At 41.6% G+C, this 15048-nt stretch overlaps 1 protein-coding gene across 2 annotated transcripts in view; it reads left to right on the top strand.

Moving 5' to 3' along the window:
• tnfrsfa (tumor necrosis factor receptor superfamily, member a) overlaps positions 1-2158 on the top strand; it is a 36943-nt gene extending 34785 nt beyond the window's left edge. For both annotated transcript variants that reach the window (XM_015943167.3, XM_015943166.3), the window contains exon 10: positions 1630-2158. In XM_015943167.3, the coding sequence (XP_015798653.3) occupies positions 1630-1931 (302 nt within the window). In that variant the 3' untranslated portion in view covers positions 1932-2158. The remainder of the gene's footprint in view (positions 1-1629) is intronic.
• Positions 2159-15048: the final 12890 nt, after the last annotated feature.

Here is a 15048-nt window from a genome sequence, read left to right as displayed (position 1 = left end):
TTTACTTCACAAAGAAATGCGAATTTCACATAGAGTGCAGATCCTAATAAACAGCCGTCCATTAATCGCTGGTATGTGAAGATTAACTGTGAATTTAAGCTTTTATTGCAGCTTTTCTTACCGGGATCGTTCAGTTAACTTGGCAGTTGTTTCACGGGCAATGGCTGCCAGAACAGGAAAAGGTGACTGAACTGAAACAGCCGTCCCAAAACGTGCACGCCGCCTGTTGGCAGGGTGGGGAATTGCACCTCTAAACCACATATTTAAGATCAGAACCCACAATTCTCATGTGGGTTACAAATAGCTGTCTGATGGGCTATAATGAAAACATAAAGTAAACTTTTTATTGACTCTTAGTTTTATTCTGTTGTACCACACATTTAGCGATAGATATGTATCATTATTGAATTATTGTCCAGTCCTACGATGGCCAATATTACGTTTATGTTAAAAGTCAAAGCCACGTGTCTCGGACGTCCATTTTTATTTTCATTTAAATTCTAGGAGAGGGCCATATCATGTATCATTCATGAGAATAGAGCAACTATTCCTTGTCCAGGAAAAGAAAAATCATGTTATGCTAATTTATTGACATAAATAAAACCATTACACAGAGGATCACGCTCAATCAATCCAATTTTATTCATAAAGCGCTTTTCAAGTTAAGTGCTTCTCAAAGTGCTTTACAGAGTTAAAATGACCCCAAATTCCCATAACAGTTTAAAAACATTAACAGACATATGCACACACACACACACACACACACACACACACACACACACACACACACACACACACACACACACACACACACACACATATCAGTAAAAATTTATATTCGGCTGAGTCCAGATGAGCCAAGTAAGGTAAGGCCAGGAATCGCCATCAGAGGAGCCGTCTGCCCCGGCAGCATCAGGTCTTCCACAGTAAGTCAGGGCGCTCAGAGGAGGGGGAGCATAGACCCCCACCTCCACTTAAACACTACGTGTAGAGTGTAGAGCGCCCAGGAAGCAACGGTCGACCACCGCTCCCGGGGCAGAGGGCCCCTACAGAGAAAACACTGGATTAAAATGAATAAAAATATGAAAATCAAAGAGGTAATATAAATGACAAAAGTAAAAAAATAAATAATAAATAAAATTATATAGACAGTAAAATTATGATATTATTAAATAATGAAACAATGCAAAAATATAATCTTATAAAACATGCTAAGCCAGCTATAAAATATAATCATGTAAAACGAGAAATAAACTGTAGTAAATTATTAGATAAAAGCTAACCTAAATAGGTGGGTCTTGAGCCTGGACTTAAAAACATGAACGTTCTCTGCGGCTCACGTGGGTCATTCATCACGCAGTTATTAAAGTTAAAAAGACAAATATGGCTGGGGTCTCACAGTATTCACTCATACCAGAGTAGGGAAAGTCACGGTAGTTTCTGAGGTATTTTGGCTGCTGCAGGCCCCCGTAGCTGTTACCTGATTACAAGGGGGGGTTACAAGCTATGTGGGAACTTTTAATGAACATTTCAGTATGTTTTGGAAACGTCCTCACTAGTGTTGCTCTGCATTTGTCCCAGTGAGATCCTCAGTAAAAATGACCATTTATGTTTCTTATTGCTTTGAAGGGTCAGAGAAATCCCTGAGGAAGAGCTTTGACTTATTCGACGAATTCTTGGATGTGCGGATCCACAACAAGTTCTTCCGGTCGATTGGGATCAGCGACAACCACATTCGGATCGCAGAGAGCGGCCACTCCGGTGATAAGGTGTATGAACTGCTGAAGAACTGGATGCAGAGGCAGGGACTGAAAGCCGACATCAGCGACCTGCTGGAGGCTTTGCTAAGTATGGACCAGCGGCGCTCAGCTGAGTGCATCGCCTCCGAAGCCCTCCGGAGGGGCTACTACAAACACTCGGACACGCCCTGAAGGCCGGGGACTGCTAATGATGTCAACGCGTCAAAAAAACTGAAAGCACATAAACTCCATCAGTGGACGGAGCGTCTCATGGACAGGCTTGCCTCTTTATGGCTTGCCAGCTTTCCATTTAAAAGCCAGTAGATGGTTGTTTTTTTTTAATTATTAAAGAAAAGAAAAACAAAAGAAGTGGAAAGTGGAGCTGGACTGATCGGTAGTTGGACATTGTTGACTACTCACCAAAACTGAAGCTTAACCGTGAGAGCAAAGCAGAGGTTTTTTGGATCAGATCAACACTTAATCCGTTCTAGAAGCCACCACAAAACGTTTGCGTGTTCTCCGGTTGAGAAGCAACGTGCAGCCAAACACTGAAAGCACAGAAGTCTGGAGCCGAGTCGCTGGACCTCCAGCTGCGTCGTGAGACGCTACCAGGAGACGAGGATATACACTGGTTTGTAGGAGTGGCATTAGTGACGTCACTGACTGTGCCCCTCTAAAGCACTGACCTCTGGCACATGTAGGATGAGTTTAAGCTTGTTTTTTTAGATTTAAGCTTCAGTTCCTGGATAAGTTTCTGACTGATTGTTGGCAAATACTTACATCCATCCTTACTAATCACAGTTTTACCTCTTTGTTCTTCACTTAGGTGTAAAATGTTTCATCTTGTTCCTTCAGAAGTGAGTCAGCATTATGTTTGTTGGTGTAAACGTTCTCAGTCTTTTCTATGTTCAGTGTTATCGAGCTTCGTAGGAGTTTGACCGAACGTTTCTGCTGAGTCAGCTGTTCAGAGTCAGGTGGAACATTTTCATGATGTTCTTAGTAACTTGGAAAAGTTCAAAGGTCATTCTATTTATTGACATATTTATTGAAATTATTGATTATTATTTATACCTTTGCCAAAACAACCCTGGTGGGAACGCACTGCTTGTGCCGTTGGGCTGCCGGGTGAAACGACTGACATCTTTTCCAAGTTGTAGTTGAATTTCCTTTTTGTTCGATTCTGTTCCTGCTCACCATACCGAGTTCAGTTCAGCACTAGACCCTCTGCGTCGGCGCGTCAGAGGTCCACGTGCCATTTCTTCACTGACTTCCGGCAAACGTTTTAGAGGCCTTGGTTGATTACTATTGTAAATGTGCTATATTAATAGCTTTATCTAGACCAACGTGGTGTCTAATGCAGAATGTATCGTGTCAAATCGGAGCTAAAGTCAAACGTGTCAGTCTTCGGAAGATGAATCTGTTTTTAGTTAACTGACTGAATAAATACCGACGCGTGGAGGTGGCTGAGCGCAGGTACGGATTGTTTTTGTTTTGGTCAGACTTGCTCAGATGAAGGAAATCTTTTCTGGATTTTTAGAAAGAAAAAAAAAAGTGCTTTTATTTTCCCAAACTGCCCCATGTGTTTAGATGTATGACACACAGAGCATGCAGACTTTACATAGTGCATGTTGTGTTTAAAGAATGGATATTGTGTGGTATAAAATGTATGAAATTACAAACAGCCAACAGTTTTCTTTCTTTGCCAGTTTTTCTGATATTTGTATAGAAAACAGAACTACAGAGTATATATTGTTGCTGAGGAGTGATGCTACAGTGCTGGCACTGCCATCTAGTGATACTTAATGAAATTACAGCCTGCATCAGTTTCCATTAACCTTCCCCTCTTTCACTTGACACTTCCTGTCTGCTGCATCTGTATTTCAGCAACAAAGTCTTTTGGCTTAAAGCAAAGTAGCAGTGGAAACATTTCAATGTAGAAGAAGAAAATGTCTTTTCTGTAGCAGATCTGAGGGGTGTGTGTGTGTGTGTGTGTGTTAATATATACACTGCTCATAAAAATTAAGGAAGCACCTAAACAACACGATGTACCTCCAAGTCGATCAGACTTCTGTGAAATAGCTAATGGAAAAGAAAAAAGGTGGAAATTATAAGCAATTAGCAAGACATCCCCAATAAAGGAGCGATTCTGCAGGTGGTGACCACAGACCACTTCTCAGTGGGTCAGTAGTGGTGTGGGCTAGCCTTTCTTTGAGTGTTCGCACAGCGTGAGACCATATGCTGGTGCGGTTGGTCCTGGGTTCCTCCTAATGCTAGACCTCGTGTGGCTGGAGCCGTTCTGCCAGACGAAGGCATTGACGCTGTGGACCGGACCGCCCGTTCCCCAGACCTGAATCCAACTGAGCACAACTGGGACATCATGTCTCACTCCATCCACCAACGACATATTGTCCAGGAGTTGGCGGATGCTATAGTCCAGGTCTGGGAGGAGATCCCTCAGATGACCATCCATCATCTCATCAGGAGCATGCCCAGGCGCTGTGGAGAGGTCATGCAGGCTTGTGGAGGCCTCACACTTCTGAGCCTCGTTTTGACTTGTTTTCGGGACGTTACATCCAAGTTGGATCCACCTGTAGTGTTTTTCCACTTTCACTTTGAGTGTGACTCCAAATTCAGACCTCCATGGGTTCATTCATTTGATTTCCATTGAAAGATTTATTGGGAATTTGTTGTCAGCATATTCAACTATGTAAAGAACAAAATATTTCATATTTCATTCGATCAAATCTTAGATGTCTTGTTTTTGCGTTTCCGTAATCTTTCCGAGCAGCGTGTTTTCTTTGTTTTTACCTACTTTTGCAAGTCTAAGCTGTTCAGTTAACGTTGACACGATTTTGTTCACTGTTAAGCCATTTTTCTCCTAGTTACTGTTTGCTTGTTATGGAATTCAGATATAAATGATGTAGATGGAACGAAAGCTTTTTTGTTTATTTCAAATAAATGTTTTGTACAGATAATATTTGAAGTGTTTCATAAACGGATGTCGTTCACAAATTCCCTCACATTTCTGGAGTTGTGCAGATAAGTCAAAAATGACATTTTTGCAAAGCACTTTTCAGGGTAAAAACCACAAACCAAGAAAACAAGAGCTATTAACATAATTGGTTTTAAAAGATTGTTTTTGGGCTGACTTTTGTAGAATGCAACAGAGTCTAATGATCTCAGGTCAGAGGTGGAGTTTCCTGAGTTGGGAGTCAAAAGATAAAAAGCTATGTCTCCTTTGGTTTTCAGTGAGGGACTATCAGCAGGTCTTATTCAGATTACCTCAGGGACCTGATAATAATACATCGAACTTATATAGCGCTTTTTGGGACACTCAAAGACTCTTTCGTGCACTTTCACATTCACACACTGCCAGTGATAGTAAGCTACTATGAAGCCACAGCTGCCCTGGAGCAGTCTGACAGAAGCGAGGCTGCCATTTGGCGCCATCGGCCCCTCTGACCACCACCAACACAGGCAAGTTGGGTGAAGTGTCTTGCCCAAGGACACAACAGAAGAATACCCCTGGCGGGAGCTGGAGTCGAACCCATGACCCTTCGATCATGAGGCAACCCGCTCTACCTCCTGAGCTACTGCCGATGGGGGGTGTAAAGAAACTGTAGCACTGATGCATCACTGAAAACATGTCAGGTTTGGATCCTGGAGTTAACATGTTCTCCCCATGCATGTGTGGGCTCTCTCTGGTTTCCTCCCACCAACCAAAAACATGCAAGTGTTAACTGGCAACTCTACATTTTCCCTCTGTGTGAGTGTCTGATGGACAACGTGACAATGGCCCGTAATCGGAAGGTTGCAGATCTAAGCACCGCTTTGTCGCTATCGTTGTGTCATTTGGTAAGACACTCAACCCACATTGCCTGCTGGTGGTGGTTGGAGGAACCGGTGATGCCAGGGTACCACAGCCTTGCCTCCGTCAGAGTGCCCCAGGGTAGTTGGGGCTACAGCATCATCAATGTGTGCTGCGTGGGTGAATGGCTGATCATGTTGGAAAGCACCTTAGATGAATAGATGTGTGAAATCACATGCAATACAATAATCCAGATAAAATTAAACAAGGTGCGGGTTAAAATGTCCATTTCAGGACAAGAGACAATGGAGTTTGGAGAATGTTGGTGGTGGTCAGAGGGGCTGATGGTTAAAATGGCAAGCTCGCCTCTGTCAGACTGCCCCAGTCTTTCGATAGGCCCAAGAATCTCTGTTGTCTTTACAGTTATTGTTTTCAGGTAATTTTCTAACTTTTGTCTTCATTTAATAATTAAATGAATACAATTTTCTATAAAAATATTTTTTTTAAAGAAAACAGTCATTCTGGCACCCAATTGTATGGTTTTTAAACATCATATGGAGGAAAACAAATATCCATCTAGAAATTATCTGCATAAAAATGATAGGTATCTCTAAGATTGCACTGTTGAGGAAGCAGACAGAACAAAAACAACTGTGGCCCAAAAACAGAACCATGAGGAACTCCACATCGAACAGGACAGGATTAGGATCCAAGAAAACTCATTTAACCAACAAGCACGAAGATGATCACTCACCCTGAGTCGAACGGTCAACGGTATCGAAAGCTGCATATTCCTGCATCAAAATATTATTTGAGACTCTGAAAAGAGCCTTTTCAGTGGAGTGAGATTTACAAAAGCCTGACTGAAAATCAAAAATTATGTCTAATATTCTTTCAGTTGGTTTATTTCATGGCTGAATGGATATTCTGTCATATTCTGAGATGAAAGGTTCAAATTAATGTTGGGAAAAGCCTTTTTCTAAGTGACTAAGACCTCAGGCTTCATAATGTTGTCCCAGAGTTGCACGTGTGTGTTTTTGTTCCGATTACACAGATAAGAGCCTCACACATGACTATTCAAACTCAAGGTCAAACTCAGCTCGAGGCTGTCTGAAGAAAAGGACCAGTCGTCAAAAAGAGAGAGATTTAAAAATGCCAAAGCAGAAATCTCCAGGTTTGACCAACAACGCTGATGCCACTTAGCACCAGATCACTGTAGGCAAATGAACAAAATGCGAAACGATGTTTGTGGATGTTCATTATCATTTTGACCTATTGTGTGTAAAGTGCAGGAAGGAAAACATTTCTTTAAAAAATGTGTTTAAAATATTTTTCAGATATGTAAACATATTTGATGAATAACAGTTTGTTAATATTCGAACATTTAAATTTCTTTTTACAGGATGTATTTAAAAGAAAACATTGGACATTAAAGGCCTGAAGCAACAACGGATATCACGTCATACCAAAGTTTTAAATGAAAATAATTTTATGTTGATAAATTATGGTCAATGGCCTGTATTTGATATGATACGTTCCAGAGTTCTACAACCCCCTTAAGCACTTTTTATTCACCCATTCACACACAATACATGAAAATAATGTCATACATAAATAATGGGCTGCATGGTGGCGCAGTGGTTAGCACTGCTGCCTCGCAGCACGAAGGTTACACGTTCGAAACTCGGCTCGGCTGCTGCCTTTCTGCATGGAGTTGCATGTTCTCCCCATGCATGCGTGGGTTTCCTCCGGGTACTCGGGTTTCCCCTACAGATCACAACATGCCCTATAGGTTTGAAATTGTAAGTCGCTTTGGATAAAAGCATCTGCTAAATACATAAACATAAACATCTCAGTTACCACCATTTAGTATTATATCCCAGTAACTGTTGCTTTGAATGAGTTGTAGCCATTTGTTTGGTTGCTATTGAATAACCATGACTGAAGTTGGCTCTTACAGGTTTTGTTGATGTGTCAGTAATCATTACTTTCTATAACTATCAAGGTCACAATTTGTAAGAATTCTACTGTGAATCAATCCCATAACAGTCTAATGTCTCAGTCATGTTGGAAGGAAGGTCGGAAACAAATTTCATTCTCAGCCAGATAGGGGGTCATTGGTTTTTCTCCTTTTGAAAAAACAAAAGGGGGACATTGTTACTGTTTACCTACCCTCTGTGAAGTTACAGATCCAGCAGCATTTGTAATTCAACACCGGTAGGCTAACAGCTCCAGAGTTGTGTTAAACAACCAAAGCCAGTAAACAGGAGCAACCCAGAAGTTATTTCTTGTTCCCCAAGAAGTCAAGGACTCTTTTTGTTTTACTCTACTATTGGGTGAGGACAGGGGCGTAGCACCAAATTCTGGGCCCTAGGTACAAGTCTTCTAGGTGGGCCCCCATGCTCAATTACTTAATATCTCTCTTACACATTTTTTGTCATGCTATAAGACAAGATAATAAATATGATCTTAGTTTAACCTCTATATTGAGCAAATACAAATGCCAACATAATAAAAGTGAAATGCCCAGACTTCACATATAATTTTTATTTGCCAACAATGTGTTCAAACAAAAATCCTGGAATTTATTTTCCAGTAAATGCCCACTGACGGGTCTTCATGTTAGCAAAATCACTTATGAGATCTTTAAAGTCCAATCCTTTGGCTAATTGGCTTTCAATAGAAAGAAGAGCTAGGCTGTTCAGTCTATCCTGGGACATTGTTGATCTCAAATAATTTTTCACCAGTTTCAGTTTGCTAAAAGCCCGTTCACCCCCAGCAACAGTCACAGGTAGTGTGCAAAATATCCTCAGTCCAATACAAACTTCTCCAAAAATGCTCTGTAATTGCATCCTGTATGGCATTAAGCAGCTCAAGGGGAGACCGAATGTGTGGAAATGTGGCACCATATATTGTTCTCAGGTGTAGCATCTCATTCCCAAATTCAGCTGTGAGATCCTTGTAATATTTTCTCATCAGTGCCTGGCACGATATCTTCATCTGCTCTTCAGTCATGTCTGTCATGGTTCATGATGTAAAGCTTTGCTGATACTGATATATATTGATATATTAAATACATATGACATGAAATAAACCAGGTTCTCTCTGTGAATGTAATGTACTCTAAATTTTATAATCCCTGCATTATCAGCCAAATTATAAGATTGTCCGTTTTCAAGATCAAATATAAAGAAATTTAAAATAGGCTTAAAATATCTAACCAAGTCAATAACAATCCTCTAACACCAGTGTCATCATGCTATACGAAAAACAGTGGCAGCTTCACATTCCTGAGATTACCACGAATCCATCGATACCAGGCCTGTCCTGGTCCATGACTGGGAAGGAGCTGAAATATCCACACAGAGTGAACCTGTTTTTACTGCGAGGTCCGCGAATTAATTGGCGGCGGCCGCCCGCGATAATAATTCTGATTAATTCATATATATTAATTAGTGTTTTCACTGATAACACTAATTAATTTATATTTGATCTTGATGGTGAAACTAAAGGCGTTTAACACTGAACACCTAACATGAATGCAGCTTCTGAGAGCTAGCTAATATCAGCTAAAACTGTGTTCTGCTGCTGCTGCTCACCGTCCTTCTACTTGCTTCTGTTCAAATTAACTTTTCCTCCTTCTCCTTTTCTTTTCTGGAAGCCAGATTTCCCTTTCTTGGGAAAAGACATGACTGACTCTCCTGCCTCCAGCTCTGGCTGTCGGCATCTGCAATGTCTCATAGCTGTACATGTGGCCGTGCAGCCCCTGGCCGCAGGTGTGGACTAAACCACTTTGCACATTTTTAAGGGGTGATACATGCCTCAGAGATTATTCAGTTATTATTTTTAAGGCGAAATTCTGTTTCTTAACCTCTTTATCCAGGTAAAGGGAAGTTTATTAAGACATTAAGTAAGTTGGGGGGAAAAAACAACAACAATAAAACATTTTTATTCAAAGCTGTCTCAGGGCCCCTCCCTGCAGTGGGCCCTGGGTAAACGGTACCCTTTCCCCCCCAGTCCGACGCCCCTGGGTGAGGAAGGCTAACGTTGAGCTAACGTTGAGCTGCTACTGGTGAATTAGAAGCAGTCAACTCTAAAAATATCTCATGCTACTTTTTCCATTCAGCAAGCTAACAGCAAGACGGCAACCAGCACTTCCTCTAACATTGGAGACAAACTACCGTAATAAGTGTAGTAAGTGCTCCCTCCCTTAAAACACCCAACAATGCTAACAACAGATATGACAATGTATTTATCTACTTATCAACTAACTGCGTATGACTTGTCTTTGCATGTCACCTAGACTCTTCTGGTGCTGATCCTTAACTTGCAACAGCCATGAAACTCACGGAGTGGCAGTGAGCAAGTGATTTTTTGTTTGGGAAAATATATTGCAGTCACCACATGTGACCACAAGATGTTGCCCTTACAAATTTTACCTTTAAAATCCATCCTGTTAGCCTGGCAAGCCAGACTAAAGAAATGTATTATTTAGTCTGGCAACGCTCCACTGACGGCTCTCAGTTGTGGGGCGGGTTCTACCGTTGTCTTTCAAATGATCTCCGCATTCCACTGGAAATTGAATGTGACGTACTCTTGTTTCACTCTGTTGCATCATCCCACCCACCAGGCATATAGAGTGCCCTGATTGGCACACAAAGCGGATAAAGCTCTGTGATTTGTTCACTAAGCAGATAGAGCACTATGATTGGCCCACCATTATGGACCAATCACAGCTTTTTATGTGTTTGAAACTCCTCTAGAGAGCTGTGATTGGCTAGCCAGAGTCCTGGTAGGAGCTGCGGAGGTTCCAATGGAGCGTGCCTAGACCAAACTTTGCAAAACAAGAATTTGGTCTAGTTCACTAGGCTACCATCCTGTGGTTCATGAGATAACTTTGCTCAAACTAGAAACACACACAATGTTATAAAAAAATATTTTAAAAATACTATATTACATTCAAGAAAACTTGAGAATATGAGAATTGTTGCTGAAGAAACACGCCCATGTTTAACTGGAGGATTCACCCCAAACGCTAGACTGACACGATGAGAGACTAAATAGACAAGCCTGCTAAGAAAAATACAGCCAAGTTTACATTTTTATCTTTGTTTACACGGGACTGCGTTTATGCTCTGAGCTCCAGTAACAGAAACACATTTCCATCAGACACACACAAGTCTCCTGGAAGATTTATCTGAACATCTCGGAATGCAGAATGTTTATTTAAGCTTCAAACAAACACTGACGAGGAGGTTTCTCTAAAGGAGTTTACATGAATTCAGTTAATTCAATAAACAGATATGTTGTAGAACTAAGGCTAACAACTTTGTCACTGATTAGGTATCTGACATTAAACTTCCTGTGATGCATGAAAAAGTACAATTTGTGCAAAGATTATCCACAAATCTGGGCTGTGCTCTGTTCTTTATCAGCTGTTAACATTAATATACTCTGTGCTCCAGAGACCTTAGATTTTTTTTCTGGTGAATGTTTTATGAATTTCAACATGGCTGACTTAACTCCTCTACAGAGCCAAAAAGACAAAAAAGGGAAAATAAAATGCATTTCCTATCCAAAACGTGCCCCCGCTCTCACGCATTTAAATGTTCAAAAGTTGGCTCCCCTGTCCACCACACAGCAGAACTCCTTCAGGCTTGTGTTATTCATGAAGATAAACATCGACGTTGCAGGACAGTCAGTGGTAGAGTTGCGTTGCTGTTCTCCAATAAGAGGTGTGAGGTCCAAATATCAGGAAATAAGACTCCAAAACCTGGGGAGTTTCTCAATGCCGCGGAATCTTGCCTTGATGTCTTGGTCCTGCCCCGGTTGCCTAGGAGATACGTCACCAGGAGCCGCCAAGGCGTGTTCCAATGTTCATGTTCTACTGAGGCGTGTGTTCTCCGTTTGTTAGCCGTTTAGCTAGCTGAGCAAGGAAACACCGGAGGTGTCTTGTAGCCTAGCCTTGGTCAAAAATGTCCCAGAATACACCGCAGTATTTTCAAAAGGACGGCGGATCAGAAGCTGGCAGCTACTTCGGGGAAAATTTCAAGTTTAAATGTAAGGCAACTAACTGTAGCTATCAGGCTGATATCTGAAATGTTTTTTAGATAGTTATCTGTGGTTGGTTAGTTGCTTAGTAGTCACAGCTTCGGTGGCTAGCGGGTAGTAACTCGCTTACATATTTAGTTTAACAAATATTTACACAATTTTAAAAGTAAAAGGCTCGTTCTAAATGTATATTGAAACTTATACGTATAAAATATAATGTTATCTCCTGTGTCACGAGATGCAAGTCTGTTCCATTTAACTGTTTTCTTTGACCAAGGAAAGACAATGTCCTCGTGAGCAAGGCGCCTGGCTCGGCAAGACATCGCCTTGCCAGGCCAGGCGCCTTGACATTGAGAAACACCCCTGCTGTCTTAAGCTCAGCTGTGATGTGGCAATCTTCTAGTTCCTGGAAATGGTGCACCGGTGTTTTCCCCCCAGAGTACGACTTACAAGGCATTCATTCCTACTACAGACCATTGCAAATATGTTAATTAAACAAGTGTTCCCCAGCTTTAAAACTGTTATAACGAATCTGCAAACAAGCTTTTGAACGCTCAGCCCTCCCCTCGGGTATCTTCCCTGACACGCTTCTGCCGGAACCAGACACCCGCGATGGTCCAATGGTTGCTTTCAGTTCAAAATGTGTTAGTGGCAGGTAAGTGCGAGAAAACTACTTTATTATTTTATTGTTATATTTAAAGCTATACTTTGTTAGAATGTTGTCAGAAGGCATGAAAAATGTTTTAAGCTAATTTGTTTTCCAAATTTGCCATAGCAGCTTTAATATCTCACCTTCTGTTGATCAATCTTTGAACAATCGAAGTTTGGCGAAATAGGTGGTAATTCTGACCGGATTGATGAGCTAACAGCTAGTCCAAAATGGATTTTTGACATCTTAAAAAAACAACTTATTTCCAAAATGCATGATGTCATTTAACATAATTATTTAACAATGAAAATTTATATTATTTAATAATTTATGTAACAAAATAAGCATAAAGCAACATTCATGTGATCTGCTTCAACATCTTTTGGAAATCTTCTGTATGTTTATTGTGTGTATTTTTTCAACTTGCATTTCTTGGTTCTTTTTAAACAGAAAAGAAAAGTTGTTCTTCACCTTGTTTGCTAACGTTCGACTACTTCCTGTAGCCATCCTCAGCCATCTTTTAGTGACTGAAGTTGTTTATAAATGGCTCAAATCTATTTTTATAACTGGCTCTGCTGTGGCTTGTCGTTAGCTCATCTGTCCAGACAAAACCAATCCCTGTTTCTCTAAACTAAGGTTGTTCAACAACCGGTGTAAATTGAAAGCTAACCTCCAGGAAAGTTTGTTTCAGTCACCAGTCCTCTCTGAGGGTGATCGACTGTTTCTTTTAACAAGCCGTCTGAAATAACTCACTAAACTTTCATGAATGTCTCGTTTTTTTTCTTTCAGAGGTAATTTTGTCCTCCGTGGGACTCTGACGTCGTCATCTTTGCCTCGTGGAATAGGCATAAACATTATTCTGAACTCTCTTCGTTACGCCATTAAAATAATAGAAATGATCATCTTGATCATCATTGAAAGGGTTTTCGTCTTTGGTTGTTTCTCCTTCCAGCTTTCTGGAACCTGAAATATAAGATCCATGGGACTGCAGCCAACCTCCTGGGACATGGCTGCAGGAGGAAAATTGATCAAAGAGACGGATAATCCAAATGGTAACAAAAGAGCCCAGAAAAACTTCTTAAGAGATCCAAGGTGAACTTCAAGCTCAAGGAACATCAGTGTCAGGTCGCCAGTGCTGGGAGTAACGCGGTACAAAAGTAATTAATTACTATAATGCATTGCTTTTTGCTGTAATGTGGTAATGTAAGGCATTACAGGGAAAGAAAATGGTAATATTTACTCGGTACAATTGTCAGTAACGCGGTAATTACAATGCATTTTTAAACCCAGAATCAAGATGTGGGTTTCCTAACAATTCAAATTGCGGGAAGCCTGAAAAAAGATCCAGTATCCACATATATGATGTCATTTATGGACTCTGCTTTGCGGGCATTCTAGCAGAGAGGACACAGCGGTAATGGCTCAAATACTCCAGCTGCGTCCTGCGCGCGGCCACTGCTATATTGCTAGAGCGACTGGCAAATCCTCAGTGCTTATCCTGCTCGACTTATCGGCTGCATTTGACACTGTCAACCATGGCTTCCTTTTGTCCGCACTCTCTAGCATGGGCATCACAGAGAAAGCACACGCCTGGTTTGAATCTTACCTCACAGGACGATCATTCAGCGTATCATGGCTTGGACAGTCCTCTACCGTGCACCACCTTGCCACAGGAGTCCCCCAGGGCTCTGTACTAGGACCTCTTCTCTTTGCCATATACACCACCTCACTGGGTGAGATCATTCGATCACATGGCTCCTCCTACCACTGCTATGCAGACGACACCCAGCTCTATCTGTCATTTCCACCGGACGACCACACTATCTCAGCACAAATATCAAACTGTCTCTCTGACATCTCAAAATGGATGAAATCCCACAATCTCCAACTCAACCTCTCTAAAACTGAACTGCTTGTCATCCCAGCAAAACCATCCATACAGCACAATATCTCAATCCAGAATGACTTCCTATCTCTGGCTCCTTCAAAGGCAGTTCGAAATCTGGGTGTTGTGATTGATGAACACCTTGCCTTTAAAGATCATGTTGCCTCTGTTGCCCGTTCATGCCGCTTTGCGCTGTATAACCTACAAAAGATCAGACCATACCTAACACAACATGCCACCCAGCTCCTGGTGCAATCTACTGTCATTTCCCGCCTCGACTACTGCAATGCTCTTCTAACTGGTCTTCCAGGCTGTACTGTGAAACCTCTTCAAATGGTCCAGAACGCAGCGGCGCGTCTGGTCTTCAATCAGCCTAAAAGAGCACACGTCACCCCTCTGTTCATTGAGCTCCATTGGCTACCGTTAGCAGCACGCATCAAATCCAAATTGCTAACACTAGCATACAATGTCCGAGACGGTACGGCTCCCATCTACCTGAATCCTCTTGCAAAGGCTTACATCTCGGCCCGGCCGCTCCAGTCATCACAGGATTGTCGGCTAGCAGTGCCTACACCACGCTCAGGACAATCCAGATTTTTCTCATGCATCGTTCCACAAATGTGGAATGACCTTCCTAACACTACCAGAACTGCGGCTTCCTTTTCAATTTTCAAGAAACTCCTGAAGACTCTGCTCTTCAGAGAGCATCTTCTTAACTAGCACCTTGCCTGCACCCATCCCCCCTCTCTACTGTCCACTCCTTGTTCCCTCCTCTCCATGACTGATGTAAATTTGTTGTTGTTACTATTGTTGTTAGCCTCAAGGGCAAAATGCCGATTATCACTTGTAAGTCGCTTTGGACAAAAGCGTCTGCTAAATACATAAACATAAACATAAACATATTCACAAAATCGCT

The sequence above is a fragment of the Nothobranchius furzeri genome, chromosome 6 (assembly GCF_043380555.1).
Source record: "Nothobranchius furzeri strain GRZ-AD chromosome 6, NfurGRZ-RIMD1, whole genome shotgun sequence".
Taxonomy (NCBI): Eukaryota; Metazoa; Chordata; class Actinopteri; order Cyprinodontiformes; family Nothobranchiidae; genus Nothobranchius; species Nothobranchius furzeri.
Note: the sequence above shows the minus strand (reverse complement) of the source record. Positions and strands in the feature narration are given on the sequence as shown.